Below are 23067 nucleotides of genomic sequence, written 5' to 3' on the forward strand. Positions count from 1 at the left end.
ACTTTCAAAGGAGAAGGCAGGTACTTTCAAGAGGGGCAGTCCCCATAATCACCCTGACTGAAGGCCAGGCCCCTGCACAGGGCGGGGGAGAGGAAGGCCAGGGGAGACAGGCACATCTGAGTGGAATAGGCACAGCAGCCTGTGATGATCACTGTTTCTTTCCATGTCCATCCATGTGCCCTGCCGCTCTGTTGTTAGCAAATGCCATATATTCATATCCTGTGCTCAGCGCAAGGCAAAGTTACATTCCCAGCATACCTGGGGCTTATTACAGGTAGCCCTTACAAGTATGCTCACTCAGTACTCAATGGAAGAGGCCATGGTGACAGATCATGGAGAGCTTTGTGAGGGAACACTATTAGTGCTGACATAGGAAGTTTCCTTAGGCAGAGACTGGTTCCAGGCATAGGGTTGCCCTGAGCAAAGCCTACGCATGTGGGAAACAACATTCTGCCCTTTCCCTGGCTAAGGAAAGATTCAGCAGCTTCAAGACAGAAATGAAAGTATATCAGAGAACAGGGATGACCCTGGCCTTGGGGACAGAGAGAGAAGGACTTTTGTGCAGGGACATGTGACCACACACCTGCAAGGTGGCAGTAGCCAGAGGGCTCAATGCCTTAGCAACAGTGACGTCATCAAAAGCCCTCTACCTGCTTCACTATTTCACAGTCCCCAGGATGGCTTAGGGCCAATGGCCGGACCCCCTGTGACAAGCTTCAGGTCTGGAGTTACAGGCTTCTCCACCCTGTAGCTTACCTGTCCCCAGTCATAGGGGACCCAGAGTGCTCTGCTCTTAGTGACCAATGCTAGATCCAGCCAGCTCAAATGCCACTTGGTAGAAAATGCCAATCCCATAGCAATAGCAGGCTCATGGTGGTGGAAGGTGATTTCAGAGCATTCAGATCTACTAGGCCTTCCAGAAGGTGGGAGATGTGTGCCACAGTCAACATCTGGCACCCCAGGGACTAGCCAGGTGCCTTGTTGAAATGCAGACAGAAGACACTAGTACACTTGGAACCCTCCAAGCTTCAAGCTAAGGACTAGGAGGGCTTTGTCACAGTCCTCAGAACCGGACAAGACTACTTCAGTGCTTGGCTGTCACTAGGAGTTGTTGGCACTTCAGAATGGAACACTGGGTCCTATGCACCTTGCGGCTTCCTCACTGGGAGTCCCCTCTCCTTGGGCTTAACTTACAGTGCTGTGCCACCGGGGGAAGAGGCTGAAAACGGAAAGGACATAGGATAGGCAAGCTCCTGCCAACCTCACCCCTCTTCCCTGCTTAGCCCCTGGGTACCCTGAAAGGGCTCTCCACGCAGTCTAAGCTCAGTACAGGCTGCTTTGGATGAGTACCTGAGAGAGGAATGTGGCAATAGCTCTAAAGATGGCAGGACCTATGCCCAGTGGGACAGCTGCACCTCGTGGGTGTCCCAGCCCCCACCATCACCTAAGGGTAGCCCAAACACTGAGAGCCGCCCCCATCCCCACCCACCCCCACCCTTGCCAAGTCAGCACACATAAAAGAAAATCCACGCCATGCTCAGGTTTCGGCAATGACAGGTTAAAAGCAAAGCATCCAGCCAGTCCCGCATTCCGCCCAGCCAGCGTCCTGCCGGCAATACCACTCCACCTTGCAGATTGCCTGTCAGTCAGGCTTTGGTGTTATTGAAAGATCAAACTTGGTCCTGCCTGTTCATTACCGTAATCCTGTTTTCTACATGGCTTTATCATCTGCTTGGGCTTTAGGAAAGACAGCTCCAGAGTTGTCCTGGCCATCCATTTCCTCCCACCAGGGAACCCCTCACCCCGGCCCTGCTCAGTTCTCTAAGCTGTGCACAGTCCTAATACAAGGCAGATGAACAAGGTCCAGTTCTTTCCCTGGGTGATGAGGGCAGTCTAGGGCTAGAAAGGGGCAGTGCCTTATGATACCTAGGGTGGACCTGTCACATGTAGAACCCAGAAGCTGGGCAGAGAACACAGTGACAATAACTCATTTGGTTCCAGTGCAACCCAAGGCCTTAGTTGTCTTGTGCCTATTCTTATTTGGGTTTATTTTGAGTTCAGAAAAGTGTTAGTGTTTGGGGTTGACAAGGTCTAGGGATTTCATAGCATGACATTCAAAGAGCCAGTCCTTTAGAACTCCATCCTGATCCTAAGTCCCCTCCAAGGCAACCACAGGCAGCTCAAAGATTATCTAACCTTGTTTGTTTGTTTGTTTGTTTGTTTGTTTTGTTGAGACAGGGACTCTCTATGTAGCCCTGGCTGTCCTGGAACTTACAATATAAACCAGACTGACTTCAAACTCAGAGATCTACCAGCCTCAACCTCCCAAATGCTGGGATTAAAAGACATGTAACACCATGCCCACAGATCATCTAACCTTTGAGATTCTGCTAAGCCATGATGGTGTACCCAGCACACCCTCCCTGTGCTGGGCTGAGGGGATGATATGTGCACCCCAACTGTGTAACTAACTGGTACAAACCGCTGGCAGAGCCACACTGGCAAAACCCTTCTGTGCCGTGAGGCTGGCAGTTTCCTTTCTCACTACTGGTGCTGGCCACGGGCTTCCTGGGGCTTGAGAGGTCAGGTCTCCACAAACTGTTGGGTACTGTGGGAGATGGCAAAGGATGCAGCAGTGGGGGCATTTTTCATAGTTATTTAACCATAAGTACTTCTGGTAGTCAGAAACAATGGCTTCCCATTTTTCAGTCCCCAATGTGGAAAGCAAAGTCTAGAGAGGCCCAAGATGAAGCTGGTAAGAGGCAATGTAGTCTGGAGTAGGAGCCTGTCAGGCCACACAGCCAGGCCCCCCTCAGCTCCTACTGTTTCCATCACATAGCCCCATGAGAGAGGGCTCCTCCTGCCTCACCCTTAATCTCAAGGGGGAATGACTGGAGTCAGTCTACAGAATAAATTCATGAGAACAAATTCTACAACGTGCAAGATGCCAACAGCCTCAGGCCATGAGACCACAGAAGCCCTAGAAGTTTTAGCTAAGCTGGCAATGGGTGGCCAGGTGAGCAGTGGTGGCACACACCTTTAATCCCAGCACTCGGGAGGCAGAGCCAGGCAGATCTCTGTGAGTTTGAGGCCAGCCTGGGCTACCAAGTGAGTTCCAGGAAAGGCGCAAAGCTGCACAGAGAAACCCTGTCTCGAAAAACAACAACAACAAAAGCTGGCAATGGGTGATATAACCACCAACTGCACTAACCAAAGTAATATATTTTTATGTGTAGTGGTGTTTTACCTGCAAGTATGTCTATGTACCACATGGATAGCTGATATCTTCAGAAGCCAGAAGATGGTGTCAGATCCCCTGGAATTGGAGTAACAGATGGTTGGGAGCCACCATGTGGGTACTGGGAATTGAACCCAGATCCTTTGGAAAAGCAGCCAGTGCTCTTAACTACTGAGCTATCTCTCCAGCCCCACAAAAGTAGATCGAAAGTAGGAAGGTGAGACCCATCTCACTTGAAACCACACTTGGACTGGTCAGTGCTCAGAGGGACTGAATCAGAAACTCAAAGGTAAAGATGGTCCTGAAGCCAGTGTGAGGCCAGTTCTGTAGGCACCACTGACCCCAGTTCTGCAACACCTGCCTTTCTCTCTGCCAGTACCAATATGCCTAAGAGGGGCTGGCTCTTCTCTCAGGTCAAAGAGGCAAAGCTTAATGTCACCTCCCTGGTCTCTTGCCAGGGTTTGGTTTAGGGTGAGACTTTGAACATAGTTTTGACAATTGGATGTGAGGAGAAATCTGCTTAGCGGTTCTGGGGAAATGGCCCCAGGCACAGGCAAATCTTCCTTCTGCTTTTGAATGTTGCCTTACGAGTTGGTGGCACTGTTCTAAATAAGCCTGAATGCAGGGCAAAGGCCACTGTGATTGGGATTACAAAGGGACAGCTGAGTGAATGTAGGCCCTCATGGTATGGGACCACTAAACCCAGCAACTCTGCACCCAGCTTCTGGGCTCTTTATCATCTCCGATCGTAATTCCATTCTTAATTGAGCTGTTTGGATTAGATCTTCATTACTTAGAGCCCAGAGCTACCGTTAATTGATGAACTGTGGCCTGGGAAAAGAAAAGGCCCTGGGGGGCAGGCACAAGGTTTTCAGACACCCAGAGGCCTCTCCCAGGAGCGGCTTCCTCCTTGTCCAGACCCACAGGTCCAGGAAGCAAATCTCAAAGAGGCCAACCCTGTAGACACCACTGCTTATGTTCTCTCCTGTTAACCAAACCCCAGTTCTGCAACACCTGCCGTTCTCTCTGCCAGTACCAATATGCCTCTAGGGCCTTCTTTTTCCCAGGCCACCATTTTAGTCCCTTAAAGCTAGCCAGAATAGTTTGGGAGATTCTGAGCATCCTATACCTGTGCTCATCATCAATGTAGATGATCATCAGAATGTAGAAGAAAATATGTCCAGTTAAGTATCTTGTGTTGAGAAATCACCTGGAGAAACTAGCTGTGGGGCCTAAGCTCCAGAAAGGAGGCGTGAGATTTCTCCCTTCTTCCCTAGAGAGGAGGAGAGACAGAGCTGGCAATGAAGGAAGACACATCTTCCTCATCAGCCTCCCTCTGGCCATACAGGCTAGCTGAAGAGTCTCAAATGAGACACAGCTGATACAGGAAAAATCAGTCATTTACTGGATCAAATTTTAAGTTTGAGGGCTGGAGAGAGAGTTCAATAATTAAGAAGACTGGCTGCTCTTCCAAAGAACCCAGAATCTGTTCCCAGCAGCTCACAACTGTCTGTAACTCCAGTTCCAGGGGACCCGACCCCCTCTTGTGGCCTCTGGAGGCACCAAGTGCATGCCTGGTACACAGACAAACACATGTAGACAAAACAAGTACACATAAATATGTGAAATTTGTTCTGCAGAAGACATTAAATTAAAAGGACAAAAAGACAAGGTCCAGATTAGGAGAAGATATTTGTCATTTGACAATATTTGTAATATTTGACAAAGGACTAATGTCTAGACTATATAAAGCTCAGAATCCAACAGTAGAAAAGCAATGTAATGGACCATGGACGTGAGCTAGCATTTTGTAAACATGATATACAGATGGCAGATGAGCATATGAACACATGTTCCACATCATTAGCTATCAGAGAAAACCAAGTTAAAACCATAGTATCACACTTACTAGAACAGCAAAATAAAAAAAAAATAAAAAAACAGTGGCAATATCAAAACACTGGTCAAGATGTAGAGAAAACCAGATCACCTTGCACCCTGCTGGTAGAAATGCAAAATGACAAAGATGTGCTGGAAAAGTCTGGTAAGTGAAAAAGCTGAACATGCACGTCTGAAGACAGTCCAAGCAGCTGACAGCTGGGCATTTACCCCAGAGAAGTGACAATATATGCCCACATAAAAACTATTCATAAATGGTCACAGTAACTTTATTTGCAGTAGTCAAAATCTGAAAAGAACTCACATGTCCCTTAATGGATGAATGTTCTTCAACAGGGAAAGAAACTTTAGTGCATCTAAACATGGGCTACTGTAGTACTCAGTAATAAGAAGGAATGAGATACTGATATGTACAACATGTCTATAGGTCTCATAGAAACATGCTGAGTTTTCTTTTAAAAAAAAAACACACACTTCGTTGTTTGTTTGTTTGTTTGTTTTTGAGGCAGAGTCTCACTATGTAGCCTTGGCAGGCTGGCCTTGAACCCATAAAGATTTGCCTGCCTCTGCCTCTCTAGTACTGGGATTAAAGGTATGTGCATCGTGCCTGAGATTAAAAAGCTATCCTTAAAAGGTAACTCTCTAGGGGCTGGAGAGATGGCTCAGTGGTTAAGAGCACTAATTGTTCATCCAGAGGATCCTAGTTCAATTCCCAGCACCCACATGGCAGCTCACAACTGTCTGTAACTCCAGTTCCAGGGGGTCTGATACCTTCTGGATTCTGCAGGTACTGTATGCACATGCTGCACAGACATGCATGCAGGCAAAAACACCATACACATAATTTTTTTTAAAAAGGTAACATACAGTTCCATTTATAAAATATCTTCAAAATAACACTCTTCAGAAGCTATATGAAATCCAAGTAGTCACCATCAATTCTACATGAAATTACTCACCTGGTACAAGTGATTTCAACTGTCCCTCAAGCTAACCTCAGCTGACTCCCAAGAAAGGTACTGCTGCAGCCAGTGGGTGGCAGGGCGTGCTTTCTCCCCGGCCTCCTCCAGTGTGGTAGTGGAGCTAATGGGGCAGAGCTGGTCAGCTAGCTCTTGTTTTGACTCCCAGCTGCCCTGGCCCGGCCCCCACTGAATGCCACTGTGGGTTTAGGAATGGCTTACCTGTTGAGGTCCCAGATTCTCAGAGGTGAGAAGTGCCCACAACAAGCTGTTCCTGTCACAAAAGAGCTGCCAAACAAAAGGAGAACCAGTTAGAGCTGGCTTGTCAGAACTTGTGGCGGAAATGGCTACACATTAGAAATGCAGGGCTCTTTTCCCAGGGATCATGGGGTTAAGCCAGAAAAAGAAACACTAAGAAAGAAGGAGGAAGTACCACAGAAGTTTGGAAAAGACAACTTGGTAGGTGTGTGGAGAGGGGTGCAACCTCCCAAGTCTGACTAGGGCCTACAGGTTCAACCACTGATGAGCTTGCTGCTTGGACTGGGACCACATGACCTCTGGCCACAGTAGCAGCAGACCTCTGGAAGGGCAGTTCTGAGCCCAAAGCAGTGAGCTTATTAAAGATAGAGCTGTAGGAGAGTTGAGAGCTCAGTGCCTAAGGTCTCCCAGGAACATCCTACTGGGACTGACAAGGGGTACCCCAATCAACTGGAGACATTCCAGAAGGGTTTAAGACTTGGGAAACCAGGCGTGGTGGCTCACATAATCCCAGCACTCGGGAGGCAGAGGCAGACAGATCTAAATCCAAGGCCAGAACTCAGGCTAGTCTATAGAGAGAATCTCTCTCTCTCTCTCCTCTCTCTCTCTCTCTCTCTCTCTCTCTCTCTCTCTCTCTCTCTCACACACACACACACACACACACACACACACACACCTTGCCAAATAATTGGAAGACTCTGGAAAAGTTGTACAAACACAGGGCAAATAGGAAAAGTGAGTACATCCCCAATGAGTATATTATAGCTTTCAGGGAGCAGGGACAAGTAGCCAGGACTGCTGGGGAATGAGCTAGGAGTTGGAAGGAGTCTCTAAGGGCGCTGTAACACTGCCAACAGGCAGATGAGAAGGAAGACACTCTTGTAGTCCAGAATACTCAGCACAGGCAGTCTGCATGGTTTCAGGCAGTGGAGACGCGAGCTCTGTGGGAAGAAGGGTCGGTGTAATGAGCCACTGTCCTAGGACAAGAATGTGAACATCTGGGCTAGAGCAGACCTTTGGCAGATCATTCAACACGGGTGGGAGGGGAAGCCTGAGGAACAGTTGCCAGGAGGTGATAGCACACACCTTTAATCTCAGCACTCTGGTAGGTAGAAGGAGGCAGATCTTTGTGAGTTCAAGACCAGCCTAGTCTACAGAGCAAGTTCCAGGGCAGCCAGGGCTTCATAGAGAAACCCAGTCTTGAAAAACAAAACAAATGTTGTGGAATATTAATTTAAGATGTGTTACATTTGTTTATGCTGTGGAACATTTGTTTAATGATGCAAAAATGTGTTGCATTCTTTTATATTGCATTTGTTTAACTCTGTGAAGCTGTGATACTTTCCTGTCTAAAACACCCAATTGGCCAAATAAACAGCTGAATGGCCAATAGCAAGGCAGGAGAAAGGATAGGCAGGGCTGGCAGGCAGAGAATAAATAGGAGAAATCTGGACAAAAGATCAAGGAATGGGAGAGGAAGAGGATGCTAGGGGCCAGCCACCCAGTCACCAGCCAGCCATAGAGTAAGAGTGGAAGTAAGATATACAGAGGAAGCCAGGCGGTGGTGGCGCACGCCTGTAATCCCAGCACTCGGGAGGCAGAGCCAGGCGGATCTCTGTGAGTTCGAGGCCAGCCTGGGCTACCAAGTGAGTTCCAGGAAAGGCACAAAGCTACACAGAGAAACCCTGTCTCGAAAAATAAAATAAAAGAAAAGAAAAATAATAATAAAGATATACAGAGGAAGAGAAAGGTAAAAGCCCAGAGGCGAGAAAAGCTGGCTAGAAGTCAGTCAAGCTAAGGCTAGGCATTCATAAGTAATAAGTCTCTGTGTGTATTTATTTAGGAGCTAGGTGGTAGGCACTTCAAAAGAATAAAAAAGGTTACAAACAAACAAACAGTAAGATTAAAAGCACTGGCCGGGGCAGGGATGGGCAGGTCCCTACATGTTCTGCACAGGGGAAGGAAGACTGTATACACTAATGATAGGGTACCATGCAGGCAAGCAGCCCATTGGCCTCCACTGCCCGGCACCTGTGCTTTCTGTACCCAACATGTCAGTGGGAGATAGAGTTCTACAGAGAAGGTTCTGAAAGAGGCAGTGGCTTGGGCAGGGCAGCAGGTGAGGAGCTAGCTGCCAGCTGCTGATGAGGTAAACGTCTGGGCAGGTGTTGGCCGAGTTTACTATCAAAACTGTAGACTAGTGCCCACCTGTCATCTCCAACTGGAACAAGGCCAAATAAGACACCCTGGGGCTCTCAAGCCTCAAGCCACAGTTTCCTCCAGGAACAGGATAGCACCCCAACTTCCTCTTGATCTACAGTACTGCCAGCAGCCATTCTACTATAAAGTAGTAGTGCCACACAGCCTCTCCTGCCATGCCCCAAGGGATTCCGAGCCTGGGCAGCAGCCACTGGACACCAAGGAACCAAACTAGAGTCAGGGGTGTTACCCTCGCCTTGCCCCTCCCGCATTCCCTCTTTAGGGTAACCCACTAATAACTGGTAAAGCCAATTACCTTGCCTTGGAAACATAATAGCTACTTGGAAATCATTGGAGCAGGCAATTGGGCCCTCCAGACTTTTGAGGAGTTGGGGCCAGGTGAAGGGCGCCAGCACAGACACAGACATCTCTTAAGGAAGTCTCTCTAGGCCTCTTGCCCACAGGCCTAAATTAGCTTCAAGGTAAATCAATAGAAGAGAGAGGTGGGGGAGGAGCCTGGAAGTTAATCCCTGCCACTCCTGCAGCCCTGACCTCCCAGCAGGTGGGGTAGCGGCAGGGGTGAAGGGGGGGGGTTGCAAACCCTTCCCAAGGGACTACTGTCCTCTGCCTGGCCCATTCACTCCTGGCCCTGATCATCTGCCACCAAGAAGAGGGCCTCTCACCTCTTTAATTGTCTATAAAAGACACCTATAAACGTTTCTTTCCAAAAGCTGTCCTTTCCCTTAGCCTAGGTGCTGTGAAGCTCCAATGTCTTTCTGGCCCTTAGGAGGGCCTGGGAGTTTAACCACACAAACACTATGTGAGCTACAGACTGCAAACAGCTTCATCAGCTGGAGAACTTGGCCAATCCAAGGGACTGCCTGGGTGTCCAGGAATCAAGCTAGCTACAGATACAGTCGTCCCTGGCTGCTGGGGTTCCTCCCCACTGCTGTGAGATGCTTCCTGCCTGCCCTCTCCCCAATGCCTATGGTTGTTAGGAAGAATGTGGCAAAGCAGACTGGCCACGTTTGAAGGCAGATGCTAGTAACAGATGAGCCTGGCCATCCCAGACAGGGCTGCCAGTACTCAGCACCATCTAGATGGAATGCTCTGAAGGGGCAGTGGGGTGGGGTTATGCCTACTGGCAGCTTTACCCCAGTTTTCTAAGCTCCACAGTCCTTGCTCCCCAAAGTAAACCCTGTCCTGATCTCTTGCCTGCTTAGGGTCAGCCTGGTGTCTGTGCTGGATTTGCTCCATATTTTTCTCTATGCTGGGTCCTATGCCAACCAAGCCTGTTAAAGTTCTCATCAATGAAATGAAACATATGCATTCCTTCCATGGTTCCTCCTAATAGACTGCCCACATGTACTCCCATGTCTAGTACAGGGCCTAGCCCAAAGGTCAGTCAATACAGATCCATGAAACTGACCAGAGTTCTGGCCTTCCAGAGTTCAAAGCCAACATTGTTGGAGAAGCTAGTGAAATTGGTCCTTCTCCTTCTTAAAGGCATATTCCCCAAATCACAAAGACTCAAACCTGAACAGCAACATATAACAGTTATCCACTGCTGGGGGAGTAATAAGTCCCTCAGAGACCATAACCTATACTTTTTCTTTTTAACAACAAAGCCCTTGCCAGAAGTTAGCCTAAATTTCCCGTCCTTTTTCAGCCCCCGTCCAGACTGTCAAGCTGCCATGACCCTACCTCAGGAAGCCTGGTATCACACAGGCCGTGCGGAAGTCCAAAGTGGACACAGAAGCCATCCAATCTAGAAAGACACTGGGAAAGCTAGGGTCCTGCTGCAAGACGAAGAACAGACGGTTAAGAAAATTCAGAAAACTGGAGGGTAAGAAGGGACTTCCCCTGGAGCTGGAGTTACACGTAGGTGTAAGCTGTCCCTCATGAGGGCTGAGAACCAAACCCCAGTCCTCTGCAAAAGCAGCAAGTGCTCTTAACCACTGAGTCATCTTTCCAGCCCCTTTATTTTGCTTTGCTTTGGCTGACTGGGAACTCACTATGAAGTTTAGGTTCCTCCTGTTTCTGACTCCTAAGTGCTGGGGGTTACAGGACCACATACCTGCTAGCTACTGCGCATTTACTAAAGATGGGACTTGAACCTGTAAAGATTTTGGTATTGGTTAGGTGACATTACTGGATGCAATCCCTCACAGACAGACACGGGGATGACTGTCATTCACTCACTATCTGTTTTGAGACAGGGTCTCTGTATGTGGCCCAGACTGGCCTTGACCTCCTTCAGCCTCCCAAGGGTGAGATCACAAGCATGCAGCACCATACCAAGCAACAGCTGTTGACTGAGCCCTACTATGTGCAAGGTGCTGAGCAAGTATTTTACTAGCATTTTCCCACAGACTAGGAGGCCCAGAGAGGTAAGGAAACTTGCCTCTTATTCACCTGAGTAGCAAGGATTAGAATTGGCCCTCTTAATTCTAGAAGCCGTTATATCCCCCCACACACACACACAAACTTGCATGAGAGCCGTTTCCAGTGAATTTTGTTTGGGTTCCCAGACGTAGTACAATGTCTGCCTGAAGTCCCCAAAGTTCAAGCTGAACAAATGATTCTGGCTGGCCAAGGAGACAAGGCTGGCCCGAGACGGGCAGCAGCAGTGCGTTTGCTCAGCAGCTGTGCCCAGGGACGGCCAGAGCCACAGCCACCCAGCTGGCCTAGGCCCCAGCAGCCTGAGCCCAGGCTGACACACTCTGGCAAGGGAGGCCACCAGAGCTGTCACATCACTCAGCAACATGCCCATCAAGTGTATTCAGCTCTCTTCAACCCGCATTGGCATTTTAATTACTGTTGGGTAAACTAATTTGTACAAATGAAGGCCAGGCTGCCTAATAGAATATGCAAGCTCTCCGACCTCTGACAGGCCCTGACACAAGATACAAAGGAAGCCGAGGAAGGCTTTTTATCTGAGCCTTATTACTCTCTATTACTCCAATTAGTCAGGCTCCAGTGCTCCTAATTGGAGAAAAAATTGCAATTAAATCAATTTTTGATGGGCTGCAAGTGGGTTCCTGAACCGCCTTGCTTGTGAAACACTGATATTATAGCAGCAAAGGTCACAAGCCTCATCGGCACCTGGGCCCCACCCCGATTTCCCTTGGCCCCCCTCCTTAAATACTTCAAGGAAACCCCTGCCCCTCCAATGGCTCAGCCAGTAAGGGTGAGAAGGAGGGAATCATTAGAACATGTCAGGACTCATTGCTTTGTTACCATCTGCTATCCTGCTCCGTTGACATCATTCTAGCATGTCAGTCCCAAAGCATGAATACAGTGCGAAGGTCAGGCAAACTCACTCAGCGAGGGGGAGCAGTAGCTGTGCTGACAGCATTGCATGGACAGGACAGCAGCAAGATGGTCACAGGAGGTCAACACAAGCCAAGGAGGGAAAGATGGCGGCGGACACTAGGTGAAAGAGAGGTGCCCCAGACGTAGTCAATAGGGCACCAGGCAACAAGGAGGAAAAGAAACAGATGGATTCAGGAACGGCACACAAGCCCACCTTACAGCTAGGGAAACATCCACTGCTGGATGTCTGTCATGTCCATGGGCGTCGGGGCACACTGACGGGCCTACCGTCCAGAGGAGCACCTCTAGGAGGGGAGGGAGGCAGTGTTCAAAGAAGAAAGCACAACTTTGTTCAGCCAACTAAAGGAAGCAGAACCAACAGGCCTATCTGAAGTTTTGGTAAAATATAAATTCAGTTTCATACAGAGACTAGAATAACTACCTCAAAAAGAGGGTGAAGACAGAAAACATAAATTCACAAGTTCAGCCAGTGTGGGCTAGCAAGATGGTTGTGCACTCCTGACGACCTGCGTTCCGTCCCTGGAACCCACTGAAAGTCTGGATGCAATAACACCCACCTCTAAGCCCAGCACTCTTATGACCAGAGAATCACCAGGATTTGGTGGGCCAGCCAGTGTGAGCACACAGAACAGAATATAGAGAGCCAGATGAACAAGGTGGGAGGAAAGAACTGACTTCTCAAAGTTGTCCTCCAACCCCTACATGGGTGCCATGACATTTGCACGCTTCTGCACACATAATAATAACAATATTTTTTAACATTTTATTTATTTTTTTAAAAGATTTATTTATTTATTATGTATACAGCATGTATGCCCACAGGACAGAAGAGGGCACCAGACCTCATTACAGATGGTTGTGAGCTACCATATGGTTGCTAGAAATTGAACTCAGGACTTCTGGAAGAGTAACCAGTGCTCTTAACTGCTGAGCCATCTCTCCAGCCCAACAATATTTTTAAAAAGAGGTTTGGTTTTTGTTTGTTTGTTTGTTTTTAGATTTATTTATTATGTATACAGAAGAAGGCACCAGATCTCATTACAGGTGGTTGTGAGCCACCATGTGGTTGCTAGGAATTGAACTCAGGACCTCTGGAAGAGCAGTCAGTGCTCTTAACCTCTGAGCCATCTCTCAGCCCTTAAAAAGAGGTTTAATGAACTCCATGGATGGTTGGTTAATTGGAAAAGGACATGTCTTGCCTTCAAGGAGTCAAGACCAAAAATGTGAGCTAAACATGATATTCCCAAAGAATATACATAGAAAGAGAGAAAAAGCAGGGTACAAACAGCATTATTATACATGTTAAAATATAATAGCCTGAACATAAAAACCGGCAAGAGAAAGAGAAAACACACTCCAATGCTGAAGAGACTGTGCTTGGGCAACAGAGCAACAAGCAATTCTTCTTTCCTAAGTCTCCTTTGCTTTCAGATGTTTTAACAAGTGTCACTCTTAAAAGAGGAAAGCACAGCCAAGGGTGGTGCACGCCTTTAACCCCAGCACTCGGGAGGTAGAAGTAGGCAGATCTCTGTGAGTTCGAGGCCAGCCTAGGCTAACAAGTAAGTTCCAGGAAAGGCACCAAAACTACATGGATAAACCCTGTCTTGAAAAACCAAAAAACAAAACAAAAAATCAGGATTAGGTCATTAATATGGAGCCCCAATGAAGGAATTCTGAAGACCTCATATGGCAAGAGAAAAAGAGACAGAGAAGATGAGCAGGAAAGGGAGAGAGAGGAAGGGAGGAAGGGAGAAAGGGAGGAAAAAGAGAGAAAAAGAAAGGAACACAAAGCCACACCCACACGTTTCTTGTCTCTTGCTATGTGCTATATGCACTTCCTCAGAACTCTGCCATCGGGAAGGGCATCATCAAACATGGCCTCAACCCTGGAGCTCCAGAAATCTGAATCTAAATAGACCTCTTCTCCTTATGGAGCTATCACAGGTGAGCTAGTCCATAATAGTGAAAGACAGACAAGCAAACCTAGTTTACCCCTCTGTAAACTAGAAATAATATGACAACAAACTCTTTGGAATTAGCATCCACAAATGTTAGTTATTGTGATATCCTAGCAGTAACCAATGGAAAATGTTACATTTAGTAACACTCAATGCATTCACAAAAGAATATGAAAACTACAGAATATTTAAGAACAAGCCTAACAAAAGAACAACAAAAAATGAGCAAGCACGAAAACCTAGAAGAGGTACACACACAAACCAATGTAAGACTTTACTGAAGGATGCAGAAGAAATGGATCATGTTCCCAAACAGAAAATGTCAAAATATCTTAAAATGCCCATTTTCATTAATTAATGTATAAGTGCGATATAGTCTCATCACAACAATATTATTACTTCATCTGGAAGAGGAACTAAATGCATAAGAATAACAAAAATATTTGGAAAAGGATTACAGTTTAGAGCAAGTGCATGTGACCCTATACAATGCAAAACTGTGATTTGCATATGTACCAAATTACAGGATGTTTGCTGCTTGCTTCAAATAGAACAAATGCAGACCAGCTCTATTTAATACAAAAGGGGGAGGAGCCAGAGTTGACTGATGGGACTTTTAAATAGTCCACTTATTTTGAATTGTGTACATATATATTTGTTTTTGTTTTTCAAGACAGGGTTCCTCTGTATACCTTTGGCTGTCCTAGAACTCACTCTGTAGACCAGGCTGACCTTGAACTCACAGAAATCTGCATGCCTCTGCCTCCTGAGTGCTAGGATTAAAGTTATGTGCTGCCACCACCTAGCCTGTATATTAATTAGAATATATTTATGTATTACTTATATAAAAATTGGAAATGTTTGAGGGTCTGGAGAGATGGCTCTATGGTTAAGAGAGCTCAATGCTCTTCCAGAGGACCTAAGTTCAGTTCTCAGCACCTACTCCAGGCAGCTCATAACTACCTGTAACTCGAGCTCTCAAGGGTAGCTCAGTCAGTAAAGCACTTACCTGCTTTACAACCTAGGACCTGAGCCTGACCCAGCACTCGATAAAAAGCTGGGTGTTGTGGTGTGCACTTGCAATACCAGCACTGGAGACAAAGACAGGAGAAGCCTGGTACTCCCTAGCTAACCAGCCTAGCCAGTTAGTGAACTCCAGGCCAATGAGAGTCTGCCTCAAAAAAGACGGATGGCTTTCCTAAGGATGACAACAGACTTTGGTCTCCCCACAAACACACACAGACAGACAGACACCAGACAGACAGACAGACACACACACTTTAGAAATAGGCCAACCTGGTCTCCAAAGCGAGTTCCAGGACAGCCAGGACTGTTACATGGAGAAACCCTGTCTGGAGAGATGGGGGGATGACGACAAAAACAAACAAACAACAAAAAACAAAAAACAAAAAACAAAAAAAACAAAAAAAAAAGGAGGTAGAAGGCTGGAGAGAAAATTTGTTCAGTGGTTAAAAGCACTTGCTGCACAAACCTGAGACCAGAGTTGAGATTGTAGTGTTTAGGGGCCTCATAGTTCACCTGTAACCCCTAGCTTAAAAATATAAGCTCCTGATTCATCGAGAGACCCTGCCTCAAGGGAACAAGACAGAGAGATAGAAGAGGGTACTCAAAACCCTCCTTTAGCTTCTGCAGAGCACATACACACTTGTACACACACCTCACATGCACATAATAAAAAAAGTCAAAGTTAAGAATTTAAAAAAAGACTGGACATGGTGGCACATGACTTTAATCCTATTACTCAGGAGGCAGAGACAGGTGGATCTCTGAGTTCAAGGCCAGCCTGGTCTTAAACTCTAGTGAGTTCCAAGCCATCCAGAACTAGTGAGAATAGTGAGATCCTGTTTCAAAAATAATACATCAATAAAGTAAAAACAGAATATAAATTACAATGAAACTTCTTCAAGCAGGCTCTTCTGACCCCTCAGTGTGCCCACTGAGGCCTAAGGCTGATGCCCTTCACAACAACAGCCCACACCACACTGCTCAAATGGGTGTCTTGCTGTGGCTAGCTAAGCTGGAAGTACAAAAGCAGATTTCCAACTCCACACTTTCTCTCTTAGTCAAGTCCACTTAGCATCATGGCAATCCTCAAGGCTGAGTGTGAGGCTGCTAACATCTGGCACTGGTGGCCTATAGTCTGCTGATATCGAGAACTGAGCACAGGTTCTGGTGTTTTCTTAGGTTTGTGGATAAACATAAACAGCTGGCATATAAAGGGGGCCTGGAATGAGAGGGTCAACCATGGCTCTACAAACAAGTAGAAAGCAAAGTAGGGTTCGACTGAAGAACTGTACAAATAAGACCAGATATATCCAAACAAGCTGACCTTAATGTGATTCTTTCTAAACATATAGCCAACAAACCATAGAGGGATTTGATTCTTGGGTTTAGATTTGGTTACACCAAGTGCCTACAAGACCAAAAGTGAAAAGAAATGGGGACAGGTCAGAGTCAAGCCCAAGGTCCTCTATCTCTGACCTGTACAATTAGGCCCAGAGCCTATGGAGTCCCAAGAGATTGGCTGGCTTTTATTTGCATTCTCTGTATTACTAAGTACCAACCTCAGGCAATCATTTCCACATAAAACTACCAAAATGGAACAAAAAGAGTTTCTTGGCAGGAACAAAGAGTAAGACAGTCCATCAACACTATCCACTGTATGACCACATACCTCCCTTATCTATGGCTTTTCAAAAAAAAAAAACTATTGCAGGGCTTAAGTAAGACAGGCCTTAATGACCAGCCAATGAAAGAGTCCCACAGTACACTGAGCAAACTGAGAAAGGCAGGCAGTGGGGGTAACTCGTGTTCACAACCATGATCTGCATCCTCAAACCACTTTCTTTCCATCAAGACAGAAGGTAGCTAGGACTGATCCAGAAACTTCCTCCTTGCTGGCTAGTTCTCATAGTGGTGAAAGGTCACTGGAGGAAAAAAGTCATCAATGGACTCACCTAGCATTATAGACCCTGCATGCTATAATACTAACCTACCAGGCAAGATGTGCTGCAGGGGCAATCGTGGCAGGACTGGTAGGGAATTACCAACTGCTTTCTGATTGGATCTGAGGCAAAAGTCCATGGCTGGGGAGGTCATAAGCCCTAGAAGAGAACCCATTACTAACTGTTTGGCTAAACAGACACGTTGTCAAACTGCTTTCCAAATATTCATGTGTATACTCAGATTAGAGCTGCTCTCGGTCAGTGACACTCCCTGCAGCAGGCAGTGGTCAATGCAGAAACTCCTATTTGGTCAAAGAGCTGAGAATAATTGATTGTTAAATGCTCAGCCCTTAATGAGACCCCCCACAAGGCTCACAGAACACTAAAGAAGAAGGGCAAAAGGAATCTAAGAGCCAGAGGATTGGGAGGAATGCTCTGAAGTGCTGTCCTTCAGACAGGACACAGCCAGCTGCCCTCATGAACTCACAGTAACTACAGTTACCTTAACAAAATCAAACCAGTAAAATTCCAAGGAACGTCCTTGTTTCCAGACCACACAGCCTAATCTGGAACCACGCTCCTCCCCAGGACCCCCTTCCCTCTAGAATGGAGAGAAGCCAGAGCCCTATCTTCTACCTGTTCTAGAAGGTGAAGTGTACACCTCGGCATCTAATTCCAAACCCTGCAGCTTTCTTGTCACCTTCTTTTGAAGGAGGCCTGGCTAGATTAGGCCTGTGCCTTGCCAGGCCTTGGTTCCAGTCCCCAGCCCATTGTGCTAGGTCACTAAGCATTTGTTCAACAATTATGTATCTGCAGCCAAATTCTTCCTCCTGTGAATGTCCCACTAGGAAGACGGAGGTTTTTCTGAGGCCATCAATGGCACACAGAGGAAGAAGTCTCTACTCACCATTTACTGTGATAAGGGAGAGTGAGGGACTAAGAAATGTGCCCATCTTCCAGTCTCGTACTTCGTGTGAGAGCTGGGAGCCACCGTCTGAGCTCAGCCATCCCTCACAGATACCCTGGACCTAGCTGTCACAGGCTGATTTGATCCTTATAAAAACAGTACATAGCACACAGCCATTGTTCTGTCACCTTGAGCCCTCCTTCCAAAAAAACGTGGTTCCTGAGTGACCTGCCATGCTTTGATGTGACTCCCTCTCTTGACTAGTTAGATAATCGAGGGGTTGGTGAACTGTCCCAAAGCTCTCTGGGCCAGATTCTCTGCCTATGAGTTCTGGAAGCCAGTCATTCTCTGTGACATAAGCAATGAGTTGTGAGCTAAGGAGTTATTGGCAGCCTAATGGAAGAAGCTAGTCAGCTTGAAAAAAAGGAAGGAATAAGATCTAAGAAGACACGAAGAAAGGCACCAGAAGGACCACATGGCAGAGAGCACTATGGTCTCTGGGTCCAGTCATTTCTGAGGTCTGCTGCCTTAGAGCACCTATTGAATAAAGCTCACGGTAATTTGAATTTGCTTTGAACTTACCATTTATGATCATTTTGTTCTGACTAATACAGAGCCTCTCTACTCAGTGGCTGCTGGACATTCACCAAACTGAATGTCCCACCTAGAGACAAGCAATGCACTTTGACAGGCATCTACTGGCACACCACAGACTACCCAAGAGCAGACACTTCTGCTATGAAATCCATAGTTAGCAGTCTTCTAGAAGAGCAGATAAAACCACCAACACGGGCTAGCCCACAACCTCAGAAAGGAGACAGAGGCTCTCTTCTACCCAGGCCTAAGAAGAGCCCCAGGAAACAAAATCTGCTTTTCTACTCCAAAGTCTGGGCGTTAGCAGATATCAAGGGCATTGCTCAACATGGAAGCAGTTTTTTCAAAGACCAAAGCCCTGGACAGGGACCACCCCCCTTACTTGGACCCTTCTCCTGGACGGTAAGAGTTTGCTCTCCCTCCTCAATTCACAATCAAGGCCGTTTCCCAGACAGTCTTCTGATTGGAATAAAAACCACACATAAAAGAAGTGCAATGGTGATGATCAGTTTTACTCATTTCTGAGTGTTCCAAAGGTCTTGAATTAAAATGTTAAAAACACATTTACACAACTAAAACCCAACGACTGCATTCTTTTTACTCACACTTTCCCCAGCGATTCCCTTCCTGCAACTTATTTTTTTTCTCTTCTCCTTGACTCAGATACAAAACCAAAGGCAAAAGTGAGCCTATGTGAACAAATGTAAATATTCTCATTAATAGAATCCCCCCCCCTCTCTCTCACATACACTGCAAGAGAAAATGCACATAACATACATCATTTTCCTTTTCTAAAATAGTAAATAATCAAGCAAGGTATGGCAGCTCATACCTATAATCCCAGTATTTAAAAGGCTGAGGCAGGGGAATTGCCATAAATGTAAGGTCTACTTTGTGCAACACAGTGAGTTCCAGGACAGCCTGGAGTACACAGTTCAATCGTGTCTCAAAAGGCAGAGAGGTAGAAAAGATGTCTTAGTAGTTAAGATTGCATACTGTTCTTCCAGAGGACCCAAATTCAATTCCAAGGATCCACATCAGGTGGCTCACAGCTACCTATAACTCTAGCTCTAAGGGGATCAAGTGCCTGTGGCCTCTGCAGGTAGCTACATGCACATACACATAATTTTAAAACAATAAATATTTTTTTAAAAAAAACCAGTAAACCTTTGGAAAAACTAAACACACATACATGCATACATACACATACCTACCTAAAGCTGTCCTCTCAAATTTTCTCTCTCTCTGTATTCCTGCTCAAGACTTTGTCTACAGCCTTTCTCTTACACATTCAGCCTGTAGGTACCAAATGTCTCCCACCCATGGACCCCACTTGGAATATTTAATTTCTAGGAAGAGCCTAACCCTTGACATTGGCCTCTCTGGAACACTGGGATGAAGGCCAGAGGGCAGCCCTGGGGACAGAGGCAGGACTGACTCAATGCCATTCCCACCTCAGTCCCACCAGCCTCAGTAAAAGGACTAATACAGGCCATGTGACCTGTGACAGGAATATACACAGCACTGGAGGAAATGAGTCCACCTCACTCCCTGCTGTGCTCCCTTCCCCAACCTACACTCTTAGTGACTGGGGAGGGCAAGACTCTGCAAACCAGTTTCCTGTACATACACTGTATCGGCCAAGCCAGACAGGGAGAAAGCATGCCCAGACCTCTCACTTCTGCCCTGCGCAGGTTCCTCTCACCTCCTTTCAATGTTTACAGAGAGTACATGTCTACCCTTCAATCCCAGGAAACGGTTCCTAGCCCAGACCCAGTAGGTGGTTGCTGGCTTTCAGCCCTCCATTGCCAACTGTCTGAGGTAGACAGCTATGTTGTGGCTCAATTCCCAGGTGGACATTTGGCTCCTGGAAGGAGAGAAAACATGGGCTCAGTCACAGCCTTGGGAAGAACAGCACCGCTATTGGGGCTATCCTGCGATTACCATCCTTCACTGAGACGAGTAAGCACATAGTTATACACACACTCACACACACACACACTCACACACACACATTTACAAACACATACACACAGCTCTGTGTGCTGTCCTGCAATTACCATCCTTCACTGAGAAGACATGAGTAAATGCATAGTTATACACACACACACACACACACACACACACACACACACACACACACCTCTGTGTGCTGTCCTGCAATTACCATCCTTCACTGAGAAGACATGAGTAAATGCATAGTTATACACACACACACACACACACACACACACACACACACACAGTGCTGTTTACTCCCTTTGGTAAGGAGGTGCCCTGGCTGCTGCACACATACATGCAGCCCTTGGTGTCCACTGGTGTCTGTGGACACATGCATGTCCCCGACATGAGCAAACTCCACCCACACCCTGTAGCCACACTGTGACCACAGGAGTCTCTATGGCCAAAGTCACCAGGCACTTGTGATTTTTGCACCAGCCCAGGTGTTAAGGCCCTGCTCCTCCTCCTCTTTGGTCTGTCTCCGTCCCTCCCTTTCCCCTCCCAGGGGAAGTGCTTTCAGGCCACACAATGAGCAGAAGGAGGAGAAACACTTCTATTGAGGAAGGCGTTTTGTTGTTTCATCCCTAAAGGGGACTGGAGTGGGGAGGGGGGGGCGGCACAAAATTTCTAATAAGCAGTTTCTGTCCTCAAAGCTAAAATGATTTTCTTTAATTGGTGGTGGGAACAGTTTATTGTGGGGGTCTCTGCCCTCCTCCCTCCCTGCCTAATTGACTTACTGAAGTTTAACAGGGGCTTTCACCTGGAGAGATTGCAATTATTCCCCCACCCCACATTCGTACCTGGGCTCTCCCCACAGGAGGTCTTTGTCCCCCTAAATACAGCAGTGACACAAATGTCCTCAGCAGCAGGGAACGCAGGGAAGTGGTAATTTTCAGCCCAACGCAATTAGCTGTGGGCTTTTCAGCCTTGCCAGTGAATGGTGGGGAGACAGTGGCGTGTGAGGACAGTGAGCTGGGGCTGCTCTGTGCAAGCCAAACAAAAGAGGTCTCTGAATCGGCCCCGTGGAGAGCTGGGTCAGGGCTGGTGGGGCCAGCTGTGACTGGGGCCAGGACATGGAGGTGAGCACCCCTCCACAGCCTCCGTGGGTACCCACACAGGCTGTCTTCAGTCAGGCCCAGAGCTCCAGTAGCTTCAGGAGGTGTCTCAACTGAGGCACACACTGTACTATGAAGCAAACCGGCCTGGCTTGGGCCGCCTGGGCTGAGGAGAAGGAGGGTGGGGGTAGCTGTAAAGCAGCTCTGGCCAGTGACTACCTACTTAGCTTCCCCAGCGACCCAGGGCTGGGGCACACACCATGTTGGGGTTTTCAGAGACAGCCCTGAGTCAGAAAGCTTTGCCAAGAAACTGAGTTGGAAACTAAAGGAGGGTCTCTGTGACCCTGAACTCTTCCTTCTGTCACAGTTGCTTCAGTCCAGTATTGAACAGTGATGACACAGCTCTCTGCTGGGGGAGGGGTGCCAGGTCTCAAGGTTGGGGAGACAAGGGGGAGCAGCAGCACAGGCTTGCTTGAGTTCAGAGCCAGAGAATGTAAAGGCTGGCAGACAGGCTTCAGGAGGGGACCCTGCTGCAGAGGTGGGAGCATGCAGACTGCTGGCTCCGTACTCCAAGACCCCTGAACCATCCCCTGTCCTAGGGGGCAGGACGAGTTCTTGTGTAAAGACAGATGGGCTGGGAGACAGAGTAACCAGGCATGGGAAAGAGAAAATGAGGACTTCAGCCACTGGCCAGGAAAACCCAAGGTGAGTGGCACAGAAGAGTACTAGTATGGCTCCAAGCCCACTGAGCGGTCAGCTGGCATCCAGTGCCAGTTCAGCAGTGCCCAAGCTGCCCAACCTTCAGGAAGCCTGCACCTTCCTGGAGCCTCAGGTTTCTTGTTTATAAAATAGAAACCAGTTGTACTAGAACAATGTTTTTCAAGTTTAAAAACGTTAACAGGACACTTTTACAAGCAGCATCTACAGTACATTTTGTAAGACAGGAGCTAATTTTGCAGAGGAGAAGTTGGGGGTGAGTGAGTCAAGTCTCACATGGGACCCCAATAGTGCTGCCTTGGATGAACTTTCAAAGCACTGTCTGGAAACCCTAGAAGCAGACTCTCTAAGGTACTCTACTAATAATGTTCTGGAACTGGAGGAGAATACAGCGGAACTCCCATGGCACAGGTCACTGTTGTACAGCAGCCTCCCAGGCTGCCTTCCTGTCACATCAACAAAATGGGGACAAGCTCCATTTGCTGCCAAATCTCACCATACACCATGCAGTCCCTGAGAACCCAGGAGAGTGGGTTCTGCTCAAGACAAGCTGCAGCCAGGGGTGGTCGGCTCAGTTTGGTACACAGTTCATTGTTGGTGGTCAGCTCTAATTTTTTTGTTGTTTTATTGTTTGTTTGTTGTTTTTGTGGGGTGTTTTGTCCTCTTCTTGTCAGAAAAATGACTGTTCTGTCACATGGTGTCACCCTGCCTTGACCCTTCTCCAGCCTGGCTGCTGAAACCCACCTTAAGCCTTGCCAGCTGATCTACCTTCCCCGAGAAGAGTGTACCAAGGAAGAGTGGCTAGCACGGCAGCCAGAGTTCAGAGACGTGAAAACTGGCCCTGTCTTCTTAGAGCTACCACCCAGGGGACAGCTACTCCTTCCCAGGGGCAGCTCAGTCTAACAACCTACAGGAGAGACGCACCTGCATGTCCATGAAGACTCATGAAACAGGCCTCAGTCACAGATGGCCTACCTTTC

At 47.4% G+C, this 23067-nt stretch overlaps 1 protein-coding gene across 1 annotated transcript in view; it reads right to left on the bottom strand.

Moving 5' to 3' along the window:
• Positions 1-23067, bottom strand: part of Fbxw4 (F-box and WD repeat domain containing 4) — an 83256-nt gene that overhangs the window by 6660 nt on the left and 53529 nt on the right. Inside the window, exon 6 of the mRNA XM_036170859.1 lies at positions 6319-6384. Within this exon, the coding sequence (XP_036026752.1) occupies positions 6319-6384 (66 nt within the window). The remainder of the gene's footprint in view (positions 1-6318; positions 6385-23067) is intronic.

Source organism: Onychomys torridus, chromosome 1 (assembly GCF_903995425.1).
Source record: "Onychomys torridus chromosome 1, mOncTor1.1, whole genome shotgun sequence".
NCBI lineage: Eukaryota > Metazoa > Chordata > Mammalia > Rodentia > Cricetidae > Onychomys > Onychomys torridus.